We start from the raw sequence: 14,437 nt of genomic DNA on the forward strand, positions 1-14,437 counted from the left end.
CAAAGCAGGAGGCATAACCCTCCCAGACTTCAGACTATACTACAAAGCTACAAAGTTATCAAAACAGCATGGTATTGGCACAAAAACAGACATATAGATCAATGGAACAGAATACAGAGTCCAGAAATAAACCCACACTTATGGTCAATTAATCTTCGACAAAGGAGTCAAGAATATACAATGGAGAAAAGACAGTCTCTTCAGCAAGTGGTGTTGGAAAAGCTGGACAGCCACAGGTAAATCAATGAAGTTACAACACTCCCTCACACCATACACAATAAACTCAAAATAATTTAAAGACTTACATACAAGACATGACACCATAAAACTCCTAGAAGTGAACATAGGCAAAACATTCTCTGACATAAATTGTAGCAATGTTTTCTTAGGTCAGTCTCCCAAGGCAACAGAAATAAAAGCAAAAATAAACGAATGGGAGCTAATCAAACTTACAAGCTTCTATACCATAAAGGAAACCATAAACAAAACGAAAAGACAACAAAGAATGGGAGTTTGGGATTAGCAAACTATTATATATAGAAAGGATAAACAACAAGGTCCTACTGTATAGCACAAGGAACTATATTCAATATCCTGTACTAAATAATGGAAAATATGAAAAAGAATATATGTATATAACTGAATTACTTTGCTGTTCACCAGAAACTAATACAACATGTAAATTGATTATACTTCAATAAAAAATAAATCAAAAAAAAGATAAAAGGAGTTATCAGGACTACCCTTTTTTACTTAAAAATAAGATTAAGCTTTCATGTTTAAATGCAGCAAAGATATCAAAATCTAAAGGAATCTGTAAAACTCACATGTAACAATAATGAAAAGCTACAATGGGATTAAATGATTGGTTATCACTATGTAGCCTGGAAAAAGGAGATACAAAAAATTAGAATTGATCCAACTCTGTGTAGCACATGATTTCTATTTCAGTAATGCTGACTCTACTCTCAATTATATTCTAAGTCACATGCAATTCCTTTAAAAAAAATCTTTCATGATGCCTCTAGAGTAAGAATATTTGAGTGTTACTGATTAAAAAGGTTTTAGATGCTCCATTTCAGATGACTGGAGAGTATCCTTTGAGGAAAATGAACTCAAGTTCTGTGTCTGGGTGAAAAAATCTTTTATATAACGTGCTCTGCTAACACAGCAAAAACAGCACTGAAAGATTAAATTGGTAAGAATCTAAGAACACATTAATAAAAAAAAACACATAAAGTATTGTAATCAACACTTTAATGTTACCTGTTCAAAATTAGCAGGAAGATGAGGTCCTAGTCTCATCAATAAATACCACCAGACTTCTAGTTTTGTCAGCGCTAGAGTTTCTGTTCTCACATGGATAGAACTCAAAGGCTGCATTAACAACTTCAGTCTTTTTGCACTACATAGTATTTCTTAAAAAAAAAAAAAAAATTAGCACCCAGGGAAAAACATTAAAGAGGTAAAGATTAAACTTTAAGAATGATAGTATGCAACAGCCTACTATAGCAAGAGAATAGATTTTAAAAAAAATTTTTTTTAAATTACCAGCTGTTCCTGTTCTACCCCAAATGTTCATCTTGACAAACTTTAGTACGACCAGGTCACAATAGTTAAGGCTTATTTTAAAAAATAATAACTAATATTTTTAGATACTGTGTGCCAGGGGTGATTTTTCCACCATTTAGCAATGTCTGCAATATTTTTGGTTACAACTGAGAGGCAGGGATATGGAGACTGCTACTGGTATCTAGTGGGCTGCATCCAGGGATGCTGCTAAACTTCCTCTAACACACAGGGCAGTTCTCCACAACAAACTGTCCAGCCTAATATACTAAAATGTTGAGAAACTCTTTCTAAGCTGCTTTAGTATTCTCATTATCCCCATTTTACAGATTAAAAAATAGAGGTATATTTTTACCTCAAAAAAAGTTGTCATTACCAGTAATTTATTTTATCAAACACTTTAACTGTTGGTGCAATTAATGAGATTTTGGAAATCTAAATATTCATTTAGATTTAGTTCTACTCTACATTAGCGATAATCAGACTGCTTAAATTCCACACAAACACTAAATACACTTTAAACAAAATATTTATACCTGAAGTGTTTGCTATATCAGTGACGGGAGGATATATAAAATAATACAGTCTGTGCTAAATCAACTTATCAAAAAGACTTGAAAAGGATTGTGAAGCATCTGTCAAGTCATGTATTTGGTGGAATAACATTGATCAATGTTTCTTACAAGTATTCTGCCATTCAGCTTTCAATTAACATTTTTATAAGAAGAAAATGAAGTCAGACCACTGTGGAAACAGATCCTCTAATCCTTTCTGAACTCCTATCTATGAGAGGAGAATACCAACAACTGCTGTGCAATACCCCATTCTCTTTTAGTTACAAGATCTGCTTTCACTCAGAACAGTGATGGGTATCTACTCTTTGACTACTTTATCTAGTTTCCCATTTAGCCATTCTCCCAATGAGATTTTTAAGTAGAACTGTATATGGAATTTCTGAAATGTTGTTTACAGATGGCTGACTCAGCTGCCAAGAAGCTCATTTTTGCCCCTTCTGCCTTCCCCTCCTTCCTGTAGTCTGCAATTAAGGCATACTGAAGATGACAACAGAAAAAGACAGGCATCTGATTCCTTAATGACTTCCTGGATCCATAATACCAGTCACAGACTCTCTAGCTCTTGACTTATTTCAAATGAGACAGCATTTTATTTACCTTCTTTAAGTCACTCCTATTTTACGCTTTAACACAACTATACATAATTCCACCAGATTTAATCCTGGATACCTCACACTGAGGTTCATAAACAATAACCAAAAAAAGGTGACATTTCCAATTAAAATCTGTGTCTGGCAATATTTTCAATAAAAGTACTTGTAGTTAATGCAAATAGTTATTTACAAAACACATTTTAAAAGGGATTAATGGTCTTTGGCAAGGGAAAACATAGGATGAAATCAACATTATTTAGCAGATCTTGTAAACTATCAATTATACCTAAGATTAACTACCCAGTTAAGTAGGTACTCATACTGACCCACTTTTGGGCGAAATACTTTTGCACATATATATATTAAGCACTTCCAGTGAACAATAAAAAGATAAGGGTAAGGTACATCAAAAGGAATCAAAAGGAATCACTTCTACATATTAATGTTAGCCCACTATCAGGCGCTGTTCTAAAGATCCTGAAAAAAAGTTCCTCAGTCTCTGATACTTTGATTCCATAGCAATCAAAATTGTTTGCTATCATCTATTGGCTGTGTGACCTTTGATGAACTACTTAATCTTCTGAAAATAGCGATAATGCTTACCATCTAAGGTCTACTGTGATGATTAAATGAGAAGTATGTAAAATGCTCAACTAAGTGCTGGAATTCACTAAGAAAGCCACAAACAGCATCTGTCACTTTGTTCAGTTTTTGAAATAGTGTAAAATAAACTTTATATCTGTGATTTTCAATAATGCCTGGCCTTTGAATTCTACTTTTAGCCACAAATTTATTCCCCTAAAATAATATTCAATGATAGGTAAATATTCGATATAAAGCCCCCGCCCCAAAAAAAATCAGAAGAGCTTTGTTTTTCATCTTAAGCCATAAAAAATCGAATTTTTAAATATTACTTACCTGGATTTAAAGCAAAATTATCTATTAAACTCTTCCAAGCAATAAAAGCTATCTTTTTAATCATGGGTGCTCCACTACGAAATCCCAGTTCTTCTAGCTGTAATAGAGAATTGATGAAACTCCCACTTCGATGCAAGGTCTAAAAAGGAAGAATCTTTAAGTTACTTACCTGCCTGAAACAATATATAGGCACTATCATCATTCATTTATCTAACTCACCCAGTGTTAACTATGTAAAATCTAAGGAATTTAAACTTTTTAAAGTACTAAGTTTTGTATGCAAAATTCTGCATCACAAAATATAAAGCTCCATGAAATAGGTAATGCATAATACACATTTCTAAAACGTTAGAGAATATGAGAAATGTGATAAATCCAAAATTTTACCAACATATTAAAAAAAGTATTCATATGAAAAAATCTGAATATTAAAGAAAAATAAGAAATTCAAACTAATAATCTTTTCAAATACACTGAAACAGGCAGGAAAAACAGTTAAGTAAAAGATGGATAAATGACAAGTAAACAATGCATCCCAAGAAAAAAGTAAAAGATGGATAAATGACAAGTAAACAATGCATCCCAAGAAAAAATACACAAAAAGAACTTTAATAGTCATAAGTGACTATAGTCCACACATAATCTGAACAGAATATAAATGTAACAAAAACAACTGGCTTAGAAATTCACAAAAATCCACAAGAAAGCTACTAGAGCCAATAAAATCATTTCAGCAATGTTGCAGAGTACAAGACCAACACACAAAAATCAGTTGTGGTTCTATACAACAGCAATGAATGATCTAAAAAGGAAATCAGGAAAGCAATTCCATTTACAATAGCACCTAAAAGAATTAAACACTTAGAAATAAATCTAATCAGAGGTGAAAGACTTTTAAACTAAAACCTACAAAGTATATTTGAAAAGGCCTAAATAAATGGAAAACCATCCGGTGTTCATGAATAGGAAGATTTAATATCATTAAAATGTCAATACTACCCAAAGCAATCTACAAATTCCACACAATCTCTAGCAAAATTCCAAAGGCCTTTTTCACTGAAAAATAAAAGCTGATCTTCAAAAATTCATTATGGAATTGCAAAGAGCCCCAAATAGCCAAAACAATTGTGAAAAAAAAAATTATAAAGTTGGAAGACTCACTTCCTTGACTTCCAAACCTACTGCAACCGTACAGTAATTAAAGCATATGGTAATGGCATAAGGAGAAACATAACACACCAATGGAATAGAGATCCCAAAAATACTCTCACATACACTGTCAACTGATTTTCAACAAGAGTGCAAAGACCACTCAACAAAAAACAGTCTTTTTAACAAATGGTGTTTGGAAAATTGAGTATCCACAGGCAAAAAAATGAAGCTGGACCCTTGCCTTACACCATATATTAAAATAAACTCGAAATGGATCAAAGATCAAAATTTATGAATTAGCAAATCCAGAGAAAAAGCAGAATGGAGGTTACGAGAGGCTGCAGAGGGAGGGGCAGAGGGAGTCAATGTTTATGTAACATGTATAGTTTTTGTTGGGGATGATGAAAAGGTTCTGAGTGTAGACATTGGTGATGTTTACACAACTGTAAATGCTTTTAGTGCCACTGAACTGTATACTTAGGATGATTATGATAAATATTATGTTATGTTTATTTACAATAAAGAAAATCACAACTCCACCCCCTCAAAAAAACCTGGCTTAAAGATAGAACATACAGTTAATTCTCATTATTCACCACAGTTATGTTCTATAAAGTTGCCTTGACACTGTATTAGCAAATACTGAGCCATGGCTTGTAGGGAAAATGCAGGGTTAGGTTCCTGCAAGCCTCTGATCACATTTTCATCGACCATTTGACACACAACCTTGTTTTATGTTTGTTTTGGTTTAAAGACATCTTGTTGATTCACTAACATTGAACTCACAGCGGACAGCACTGTAACTCACACCTGAACAGTCTATCTAGCACATGTATTTCCCCCTTAAGGCACATCATAGCCTTCCGCTGCTTAGCAACCACAGACAGCACTTCAGCACTACATTTTGGGGCCATTTAAAACTGAAATCATCAAGAAAAAGCATGAAACGTGAAAAATGTGGCATTAAATGGATCATGAAATGGACATTTGTTTAAAGGACATTAAGAATTGAAGCAAAAAGGCAGAACGTAACCTTGCTCAGCCTCAGGTGGGAACATGCATGCTGCAGGACTCAAATTTTTTGCCACTACACATGCCTACAATTGACTGCAAAAGCAGCACAAATACTGATGTTGGGTTAACAAATAAATTTTAGTAATTTTCATATACGGCATATGCATGAATAATGAGGATCAACTGTACTATGGAAAGTTAAGAAATTAAAGGGTCTGGCATGTAAAAACTGTTCATTAACTGAGTACTTACCTTCCCAAGAAGTTTGACAAACAAAGGCCATAATTTTAACACGTAAGTCTCATTTTTACTCATAAATAGCTTCTGGAGTTCCGAAAGTAATTTCTAAAAACCAAAGCAAAAATATTTACCAAAGACGCTTGGAAAGAAAAAGAATGCAGTATTAAATTGACCTCAGCAAAGTAACTTTTCCCAGTATTTTATCAGGAAAACTTTCACATATATAGCAAAGCTGATGGAGTTTTACAGTAAATATCCAAGTATAAATACCACTAACATTTTACTATGCTTGTCTTATCACATATCTGGCCATTCTTCCATCCATCAACACAGTTTTTTTCCCTACCAATATACTTTCCCCTAAACACTTCAGCTTGCTTATCATTAGAGTTCAAATGATAATGCTTTAACCACTCACTCTAACTTTAAAAATTAATAGCTTCATGGGTAACACATCTGAGAAAATTTAAGTTCAAATTTATTAAGAATTTTATACAGTGGACCCCTGGACAATGTGAATTTTAACTGTGCGTTCTACTTATACTCAGATATTTTTCAGTAGTAAATACTACAGTACTGCACAGTCCGTGGTTGGTTGAATCCAAGGATGCAGAGAAACCACGACTACAGAGGGCCGACTATGAGTTATACAAGGATTAAACTCAAGTTGTTCAAGGGTTGACTGTGTACGCTCTTAAGAAATAAATTTATCAATAAAAAAAACTTACGAAGACACTAGCGTCACTTTTAGACTCCAAACCTTACCATGAGGCATCCTGGTTATTAAAAAATAAACAAAACCCCAGGTTTTAGAATCTGGACGCCTCCACCACCTCCTGGATTACTGTTATGTCTCCCAACTAGTCTCCCTGCTCCTACGTAGTTTTTTTTTCTCAACGCAAAGTGATCCCTTTAAAACCAAAGTATGCATATCACTTGTAGACTCAAAAGCTTCAAATACGGTTTTCAATATTACCCAGAGTAAAAACCAAATGCCTTACAATGGCCCCCGAGGTCCTATGTGATTTGGCCCTGTTTCTGGTATCATCTCCTCCTCCTCTCATCCTCATCGCTCTATCCTACTGCCCAGTGTTCGCTGAACACAACCAAGTACTCATATCAGAGCAAGGCCTTTTGCGCTCATGGTTCCTCCTGCCTCAAATGAGCTTACTGCATATTATTCAGGTAGCTAACTCCTATATCACCTTCAAATCACCTTCCATATAACCTATTCTTTTTCCTTCCCTGACCACCTCACCCTTCCTCTCCGATGGCACTTTCCATCCAGTCCTTGCTGTTTTCCATTAATGCTCTTTACTAAATACACTATATACTTTATTATCTCTATATATACTACATACTTTATTATCTCTATACTATATAGAGATACTATATACTATACACTTTATTATCTCTCCCACTAGAAAATAAGCTCCACAAGTTGCTTTTGTTCACTGCTATACACACAGTACCTAAAACAACGTCCAGTATATAACAGGTGCTCAATAAATATGTTATGAGAAAGGCTGAAAAACCTAAAACCTGGGGCAAGTAATAACTTTAGGAAACTGTACACACTAGATGCACTTGTGTACATTAAATTTGTATCTACTGGGATTATGCTATAACAATCCAGATAGCGATGAATCAGTTAATGTTCTCCCTTTTCCAAAAATGCAATTTCTTGCAATCACCATTCGTTGGGGATGGGGTAAAATGCCTGGATTGTAATAACACTGAATAGACAGCTCCCTTCCTTACTATAATATAGGATCAGTGTGACTACATTAACTTAAACAATTCTTTGTATTAATTCAAAGAGGAACTTCCTAGATCATAGAACAATTACACCAATATGAGCCCTCAGCTTGGTGCAAAACCTTACAATGCAGTATCCAAAAAATCCTTAAAGTATTACTTACGGTAGTCATAAGCTGCTCTGTGATAGATGCTATTTCTTGTTGTTTTTGAAGTAACAACGGCATTCCCATCTCTAGAGCAGTAGCTCCCCGCAAATGTACCTTTTGGGCCGAATGAACCACTAATGGTATGACCAATTTTGCCCATCTAATTGACTCTTCTCCCATTTGAATTGGGGCTTGTTCAATTAGCCTGTGTAGAGAAATCAATGACTAAATTAGTTTGACCTCACTTTTTACGTCTAAAGTACCAGGAAAATATACAGTACACAAGTATGCAGAAATATGCATAGTATGGTCCAACTGTTTTACAATACTATATACACATATATACACACACAAAAATAGATCTAATTTTTAATTGCTAATTTGTAGACTTCCCTATTATTTTAATAAACTTTTCAAATAAGGAGAACGTATCATCTTTCCTTCAGATTAAAAAAGTGTAAATACTAATTATTTTTACAGAATTAAGTTCAATATTCTTAAAAGACAGGACAGCTAGAGAACCATGATACACTGTGAACATCAATCAGGGCATCAGAACACTAAGTAGTTAAAACAGAGCTCAACAACTAAAGAAAACTTTCAAAGAATGAAAAACAAGTTAAAGCAAAGCACATCAACAGTTTATGCTGTCAGCACATCCATTATGAAAAGCAAGGATGTGTAGGAAGAAGACAGGGGATTTTCCTGTTCCCCTCATCTGCTGCTAGGAATTATTTAATGCTTTCCTAAATGCCTGTTACAGCTCACGTAAAAGTCTGTATTATTTTTTAAACTCTTGCAAAAGCTTTAACAGAAATAATTTTTAAAACCAGAACTGTGTTAGCAGCAGCTGCAGAACCAAGGCTGTATTTTAAGGACTGTCTCAGTAAAAATAAAGAAACCTAGTAACTTATGCACATCTACTTCCTTCTTCCTGTTACTTGCTTTTAGTCTAGAAGACATTTCCTTCTTTTAATGTTTAACTCAAATTCAAGTCCCAAAAGACTACTCCTTAAAGTAAATTCTAAATTTACTGAAACTGTTCTTCTAAATTCCATAGCATACAAACTCATACCTTATGATGACATTTAATGCTTCATAATCCACAACAGCAGAATGCATCTCTCCTCTATTAAAGACTATTTCTAATGAATCAATTATACTAGATACCTGAAAGACAGAACCAAATAAATACAAACCGAGTAAGTCTGAAGTTTTTAACTGGCATGTGGTTAAGAAGACATATACAAAAACTATACTCACTACTTTGCCAACAACTTCAGTGGGAAACGTCTGTTTGGATATCACCCAAAGTGCCCTAGTACGTACATTTTTATCTGAATTCTTAACAATATCATTCAGTTTTGAAAGCAGTTCTTGAATATTTGTCTCTGAAAAATAAGCAGTTTTAATTATGTGGAATCATTTACATCCTTTAAAATCTCTAACAGAAAAATAGAGAAAAATCCTGTTCCCTTCAGTGTCAAAAAGTTAAATGCATATCCAGAGAAAAGGACCAGAGAACCAATGTTGATATCAAACTTCTTCCCAAAACACAAAACTCAGGTCAGAGGGAAGGCATTCTCAGAGAAAACAGATAGTAGCCTCTAAATCAGATATTTTTCAACTAAAATATTTCTATAAGGTCTTATTATTAGGTATGAACATAAAAGTCAATTTTTGGCAAGACATTATGAATCCTTTATCTCTGCTCCAAAATGAACAACTCTTACTTTAGATTGCTAACATTTCTATATATAAAAAAAGCAGAAACTTTTTCCTCAGAAAAAAAGATGGTAACAACTTTCTGATATCCTTAATCCCTATTCCTAATTTCCTCTCTCTAAAGATCACCTCCCAGGTTTCCTTTACCATGACAAGCTACTTACAGAACAATAATTAAGATCACAATCCTCCCCTGATATCCATGGGAAACTGGTTCTAGGACCCCCTCTCAGGAATATCAAAATCCAAGAGATGCTCATGTCCCTTATGCCTTCCACATCCGTGGGTTCCGCATCCAAGGATACAGAGGGCCAAGGATGCTTGAAAACTCAGAAAAGCATCAGATCCTGTGCTTTCATTACCACTTTTAGCTCCAAATTATCTCATTTACCACTAGGTGAAAGAACTTTTCAAATTACAGCATGTTCCTTAACACATGCTTGTGTAAAATAAATGACCATCTAACTTCCAAAATTAATTCCATCTAATTATAAACTTCCAAAGCAGGTGTGTTTTTATAAAGGACAAGGTTCAGTTTTTGCAACAATTATTTTTAAATAGGCTTATTTTATTTTCTTTTACAGCAAACTTTATGGTAACAAAGTCAGAACTACATCTAAGGAAAAGAAACCTTCCAACAAGGATATAACCTTAACACTTTCTCAGAAGCAAATCCTAAACTACAGGTTATGAAACTAATAGAGAGGTAACAGTACTTTTAACAGTATCAAACTATAAACTCTAAAAATACTATATCACAATAAATTTACCTGATAATCCAGAGGTAATTTTCGGATTATATAAGCAAAACCCCAAGGCCTGCAGAGCAGCACTACTGAGCTCTGAGTTTTGACTGGCAATGTGAGTCTTCGAAAACAAAATAACATTTGTTACAAACAAGTACAACTGTAAATTAATTTTTAGACAGCAAAAGTTGATTAAAAACAAAATTAATTTTAATTCCAACAATCAACTGATCTTTGAGAGCAGATTAAAAAGGATTAAGATCAGGAGGCCATGGATACACCTTGGCAAAGAAAGAAGGAAACTAGGTAGAGATCAGCTAAATAAAGAATATTTTTCTTAAAAGGAAAAGAACATCTCCACACATCTGAAAGCAAAAAAAAAAAAAAAGCCAACAAATGGAAGATGCTGAAGACACTAGACAGGAAACAGAGTAGGAGCAAAACCCTTCCACAGAAAGAAAGCAAGACTCAAAGGCAAAAGCTGACATATTAGCTATGGAGTGGAGCAACACCTCTAACACAGAGAAGGAAGGAGCTGGAATGTAACATTTACTAAGTAGCTAAAGTGCTAGGACCTTTAAACATTATCTCAATACTTCACAGACAGGAGAATTTGAGTCCATAACCATCTGGAATTCAAAGCCCAACGCATATTCTATATGTAAAAGTTATAAAATCCCAAACCTGTCAAAGGGAGTCTTGCCATATGCCCCAACCCTACATTTACTTGTAACCCTGCATTCTTGGTACCATTTCCAATTCCAAAGTGATTTATCTTCAAATCCCCCCATTTCTCTGAATCCAATATCCAAGGAATCCTCGACTATCTGCTACTCTTGACAGAGAAGAATGGTAAATGTCAGTAGTCAAATATAAGAACAGACACTTCCTTGGAGCACCCCTTTCATAATTAATCAAACCAAACATCCAAAACACTACACCCTGAGATACAAAGTCTTAAACACTTAAGACGATGAGAGCTACTACTATATCTCCTATATAGTAGCTAATATGTGTGTGATCAACTTTTGATTTTTCTATTAACCACCCACATGCTTCTAAATAATTATTAGGCATTTTAGTTACAAACCCTATTTACAAACAACGCAACTTGACTCAAAACGCATACAAATGAGTTTCTGATCCTACATGCTCTCAAATACCAAATACATTATGCATGTCTTCATCACAACCAATACACTACAAGAATGTGGAAAATGACAATGAAGAAAAATGGGACAATAAATAATACCATTAATATTGTTTACACTATTAACAAGTCTTGACCTACTACACAATAAAGTTCTTGCTTACATGAATAAAAACCACTGATGACTATAACAGGAATATTTAAGGGTAGGCAAGGTAGTACCCCCAATGCCTCAACATTTGGCCCAAAATCATGGTAAAATGTATAATGAACATCTTGACAGAATACTTCCATTTAAAAGCACAAAAACAGGGTCACAAAAATAAGAACTCAAAGGGACTTTGGAGATTTAGTTCAACCTCTTTATTCTAAAAACAAGGAAATTAAGTTACGTGTTAAGGAAAGTCAAGTCACAAAGGCACAGTATACTCAAGTGACGACAAGAGCACAGGTCCTCAGTTTAATGTTAAACTACACAACCTCCCTATAAACAAGCAAACAAGATAGCCATAAGCAGTTTTTTAACTAAGCAAGAGTGGCAAAAACTAAGGGTGAGTGAAGATAAAAAAATGAATGTTACCCACACAAGTAGACCAATGACAAAACTACAGATTCATTTTATTTAAAAGTACATTGCTACAAAAGGAGAAAAAAAACAGATTAAATAATCTCTGATCACTGCTTTCCTATTAAGAGTGCAAGTTTTGGATTCAAGTGGCCACGGCCAACTTTACGCACATTAAACTAATTTCTTCTGCAAAGTGGGGATTAAAGACTAGCCTCACTGGGACAGGGAGGATTAAGTGAGAGAAGACAAGATAACTAAGATAGCACCTGATACAGCACCTGATACACTGTAAGTCCTCAAATAGTACTATAATAACCCTGCTGTTATTTTATTTTAGACTCAAAGTTTTTGAATTAATTGGCAAAACCTATTTTCCCCACAAAGTAAAAACTATTTACTATTTACAACAAATATACATACATACCTTTAAAACTCTGAATAGCTGAGGAAGTTTCTTCTCAATTTCTATAATGATTTCTTTTCCATCTTCTCCAGTCATACGACTTCAGAAAAGCAGAAAGAACACAAATTTATGCAAACAGCAGACACAAAATTGAACTATGAAATACCCGCATAATCTTTTTAAACATCATGTTAGAACACGGGCAAATTAATTGACCCAGTGCTTAAGATGCTTAAGAACGTGTAAGAATATAAATACGAAGAAACCCTCAGAATAACTTGTGCATCCACACTGTACACAGGTTTTGACAGCTTCCCTATGTGAAGAGGAAACAGGGAAATCTATCCCTAGTTAAAAACTAAGAAACTTACTAAATCTTTATCGCTTTGTACCAGTTGTTACCCTTTCCTTGCAATTTCCAAACTACATTTAACTCAGAAAAACATGGTCTGCAGGGGAAAAAAAAACGTGGGAAGCACTGGCGATTAAAAGAGAACTCGGTTTATTGCTCTCTATTAAAAAACCAATTGTGGGTTCCCCCACTGTCCCGAAACACAGGTGGCTCACGCTGAAAAGCCATTACTCCAGCACGCTCCCTTCCAACCAAACTTTTCTTAACCCTTCGCTTGCAAGACACACGTGCAGGCTTCCTCATTCAAAACTTGCACCTTAAGGGCAGCAGCACCCGCAGCCGGGAACGTCACCTAGCACGCCGCACCCCCGGCGTCCCCGCAGCTGCCAGACTTCCAGAATACACAAACTCGCTTCGCGTGCCCCACCCGGACTATCTCCTCCCCAAGACCCACCAGGGTGCCCCACCCCATACCCCCAACAGGCCTCACCTGGTCAGAGTCAGGTAAGCATCGGTCTGCTCTCCATGGGAGGCGGAAGGGTCTTCCAAAGTCTCCAACAGCGGCACGAAGGGGCTGTGGCCCGGGGCCGTCATGTCGGCCCCTCCCTGAAGCCCGGACCGGAAGAGGAGACAATCCAGTGACCGATGGAAACAGCTCCGCGGCGGCCCCGCGTGAGTTCAGGCCCCAGCCCCGCGCGCCCGGCTCCGCGTGAGTCCGGGCCCCAGCCCCGCGCGCCCGCCCCCGCCCTCCCAGAGCCACCGCGTCCACGCCCCGGGCCCCTCGCGCACAAACCCAAGGTCCGAACCTCCGCCAGCGCGCCGCAACACGCTCCCAGGCCCACGCCGCGCTCCGCCCAGGGCCCGCTCCCGCCACCAGTTTCCCGGGCAGCTTTCAACAGCGGGAGGAGACCGGCGCGGCGGCGGGAGAAGCCCGGGGAGCGAGGCGTCTCACCGCGAGGGGGCGGAGGTTGCGCCAGGCTGACGGTTCCCCGCCGTCTATCGCTGTGACCCCGATATTCACCCCCACGTACGAAGATAGGCCTGCGTCCTCTCCGCTGCTGCCCTGCAGCACCCGGACGCAGCCCGACCTCGACTTTCCCGGCTCCGGCTGTTTACTCACGCGTGCGGCCCGCTCCCTCCTAGACCAAGATGGCGGCGGGGGCGGGCCCTGGAGCGCGCGGGAGTAGGACAGGCCTGGCGGGAGAGGATCGAGCCAATCCAACAGGCAGCGGCGCGCCGGAGTCATCGATCGCCTCCCTTCCCTGCCTGCTGCCCCGCCCTGCCCCTCAGGTCACCTTGCAGGTGGGGGTGTTTTGGCCCGTATTTAACCCGCGAGGGACTTGAAATTCAAAATATAAGTGAATCGCCGAAGTTTACCAGACTAAATTTAGTGAGTCTTCAAACTGCAAGTCCAGTACTTCTTGAAGTATTAGCAACAAATCATTTAGCAACAGGAGATAACTGTACTGTGATGTTTAAGAGCTGCGTTTAGATTGGTCTAGATTCCAACCCTAGTTCCGTGTGA

At 37.0% G+C, this 14,437-nt stretch overlaps 1 protein-coding gene across 10 annotated transcripts in view; it reads right to left on the bottom strand.

Moving 5' to 3' along the window:
- RIF1 (replication timing regulatory factor 1) overlaps nt 1–14,078 on the bottom strand; it is a 65,800-nt gene extending 51,722 nt beyond the window's left edge. For 6 of the 10 annotated variants that reach the window (XR_016394157.1, XM_089916824.1, XM_089916823.1 and 3 more), the window contains exons 1-10: nt 13,934–14,060; nt 13,403–13,518; nt 12,582–12,660; nt 10,464–10,560; nt 9,232–9,359; nt 9,044–9,138; nt 7,984–8,173; nt 6,074–6,166; nt 3,656–3,794; nt 1,267–1,418 (exon numbers count right to left, since the gene is read on the bottom strand). Coding sequence is in view for 9 of the 10 variants with exons in the window: in XM_089916824.1 (XP_089772950.1) it covers nt 1,267–1,418; nt 3,656–3,794; nt 6,074–6,166; nt 7,984–8,173; nt 9,044–9,138; nt 9,232–9,359; nt 10,464–10,560; nt 12,582–12,660; nt 13,403–13,506 (1,077 nt within the window). In the remaining variant the exon portion in view is untranslated. Of the gene's footprint in view, nt 1–1,266; nt 1,419–3,655; nt 3,795–6,073; nt 6,167–7,983; nt 8,174–9,043; nt 9,139–9,231; nt 9,360–10,463; nt 10,561–12,581; nt 12,661–13,402; nt 13,519–13,933 lie in introns of all 10 variants that reach the window. The other 4 variants (XM_089916827.1, XM_089916828.1, XM_022569707.3 and 1 more) reach the window with 3 other exon arrangements.
- Nucleotides 14,079–14,437: the final 359 nt, after the last annotated feature.

Source organism: Delphinapterus leucas, chromosome 8 (genome assembly GCF_059928025.1).
Source record: "Delphinapterus leucas isolate spDelLeu-1000000601 "Yukka" chromosome 8, BTC_Dleu_Yukka2, whole genome shotgun sequence".
NCBI lineage: Eukaryota > Metazoa > Chordata > Mammalia > Artiodactyla > Monodontidae > Delphinapterus > Delphinapterus leucas.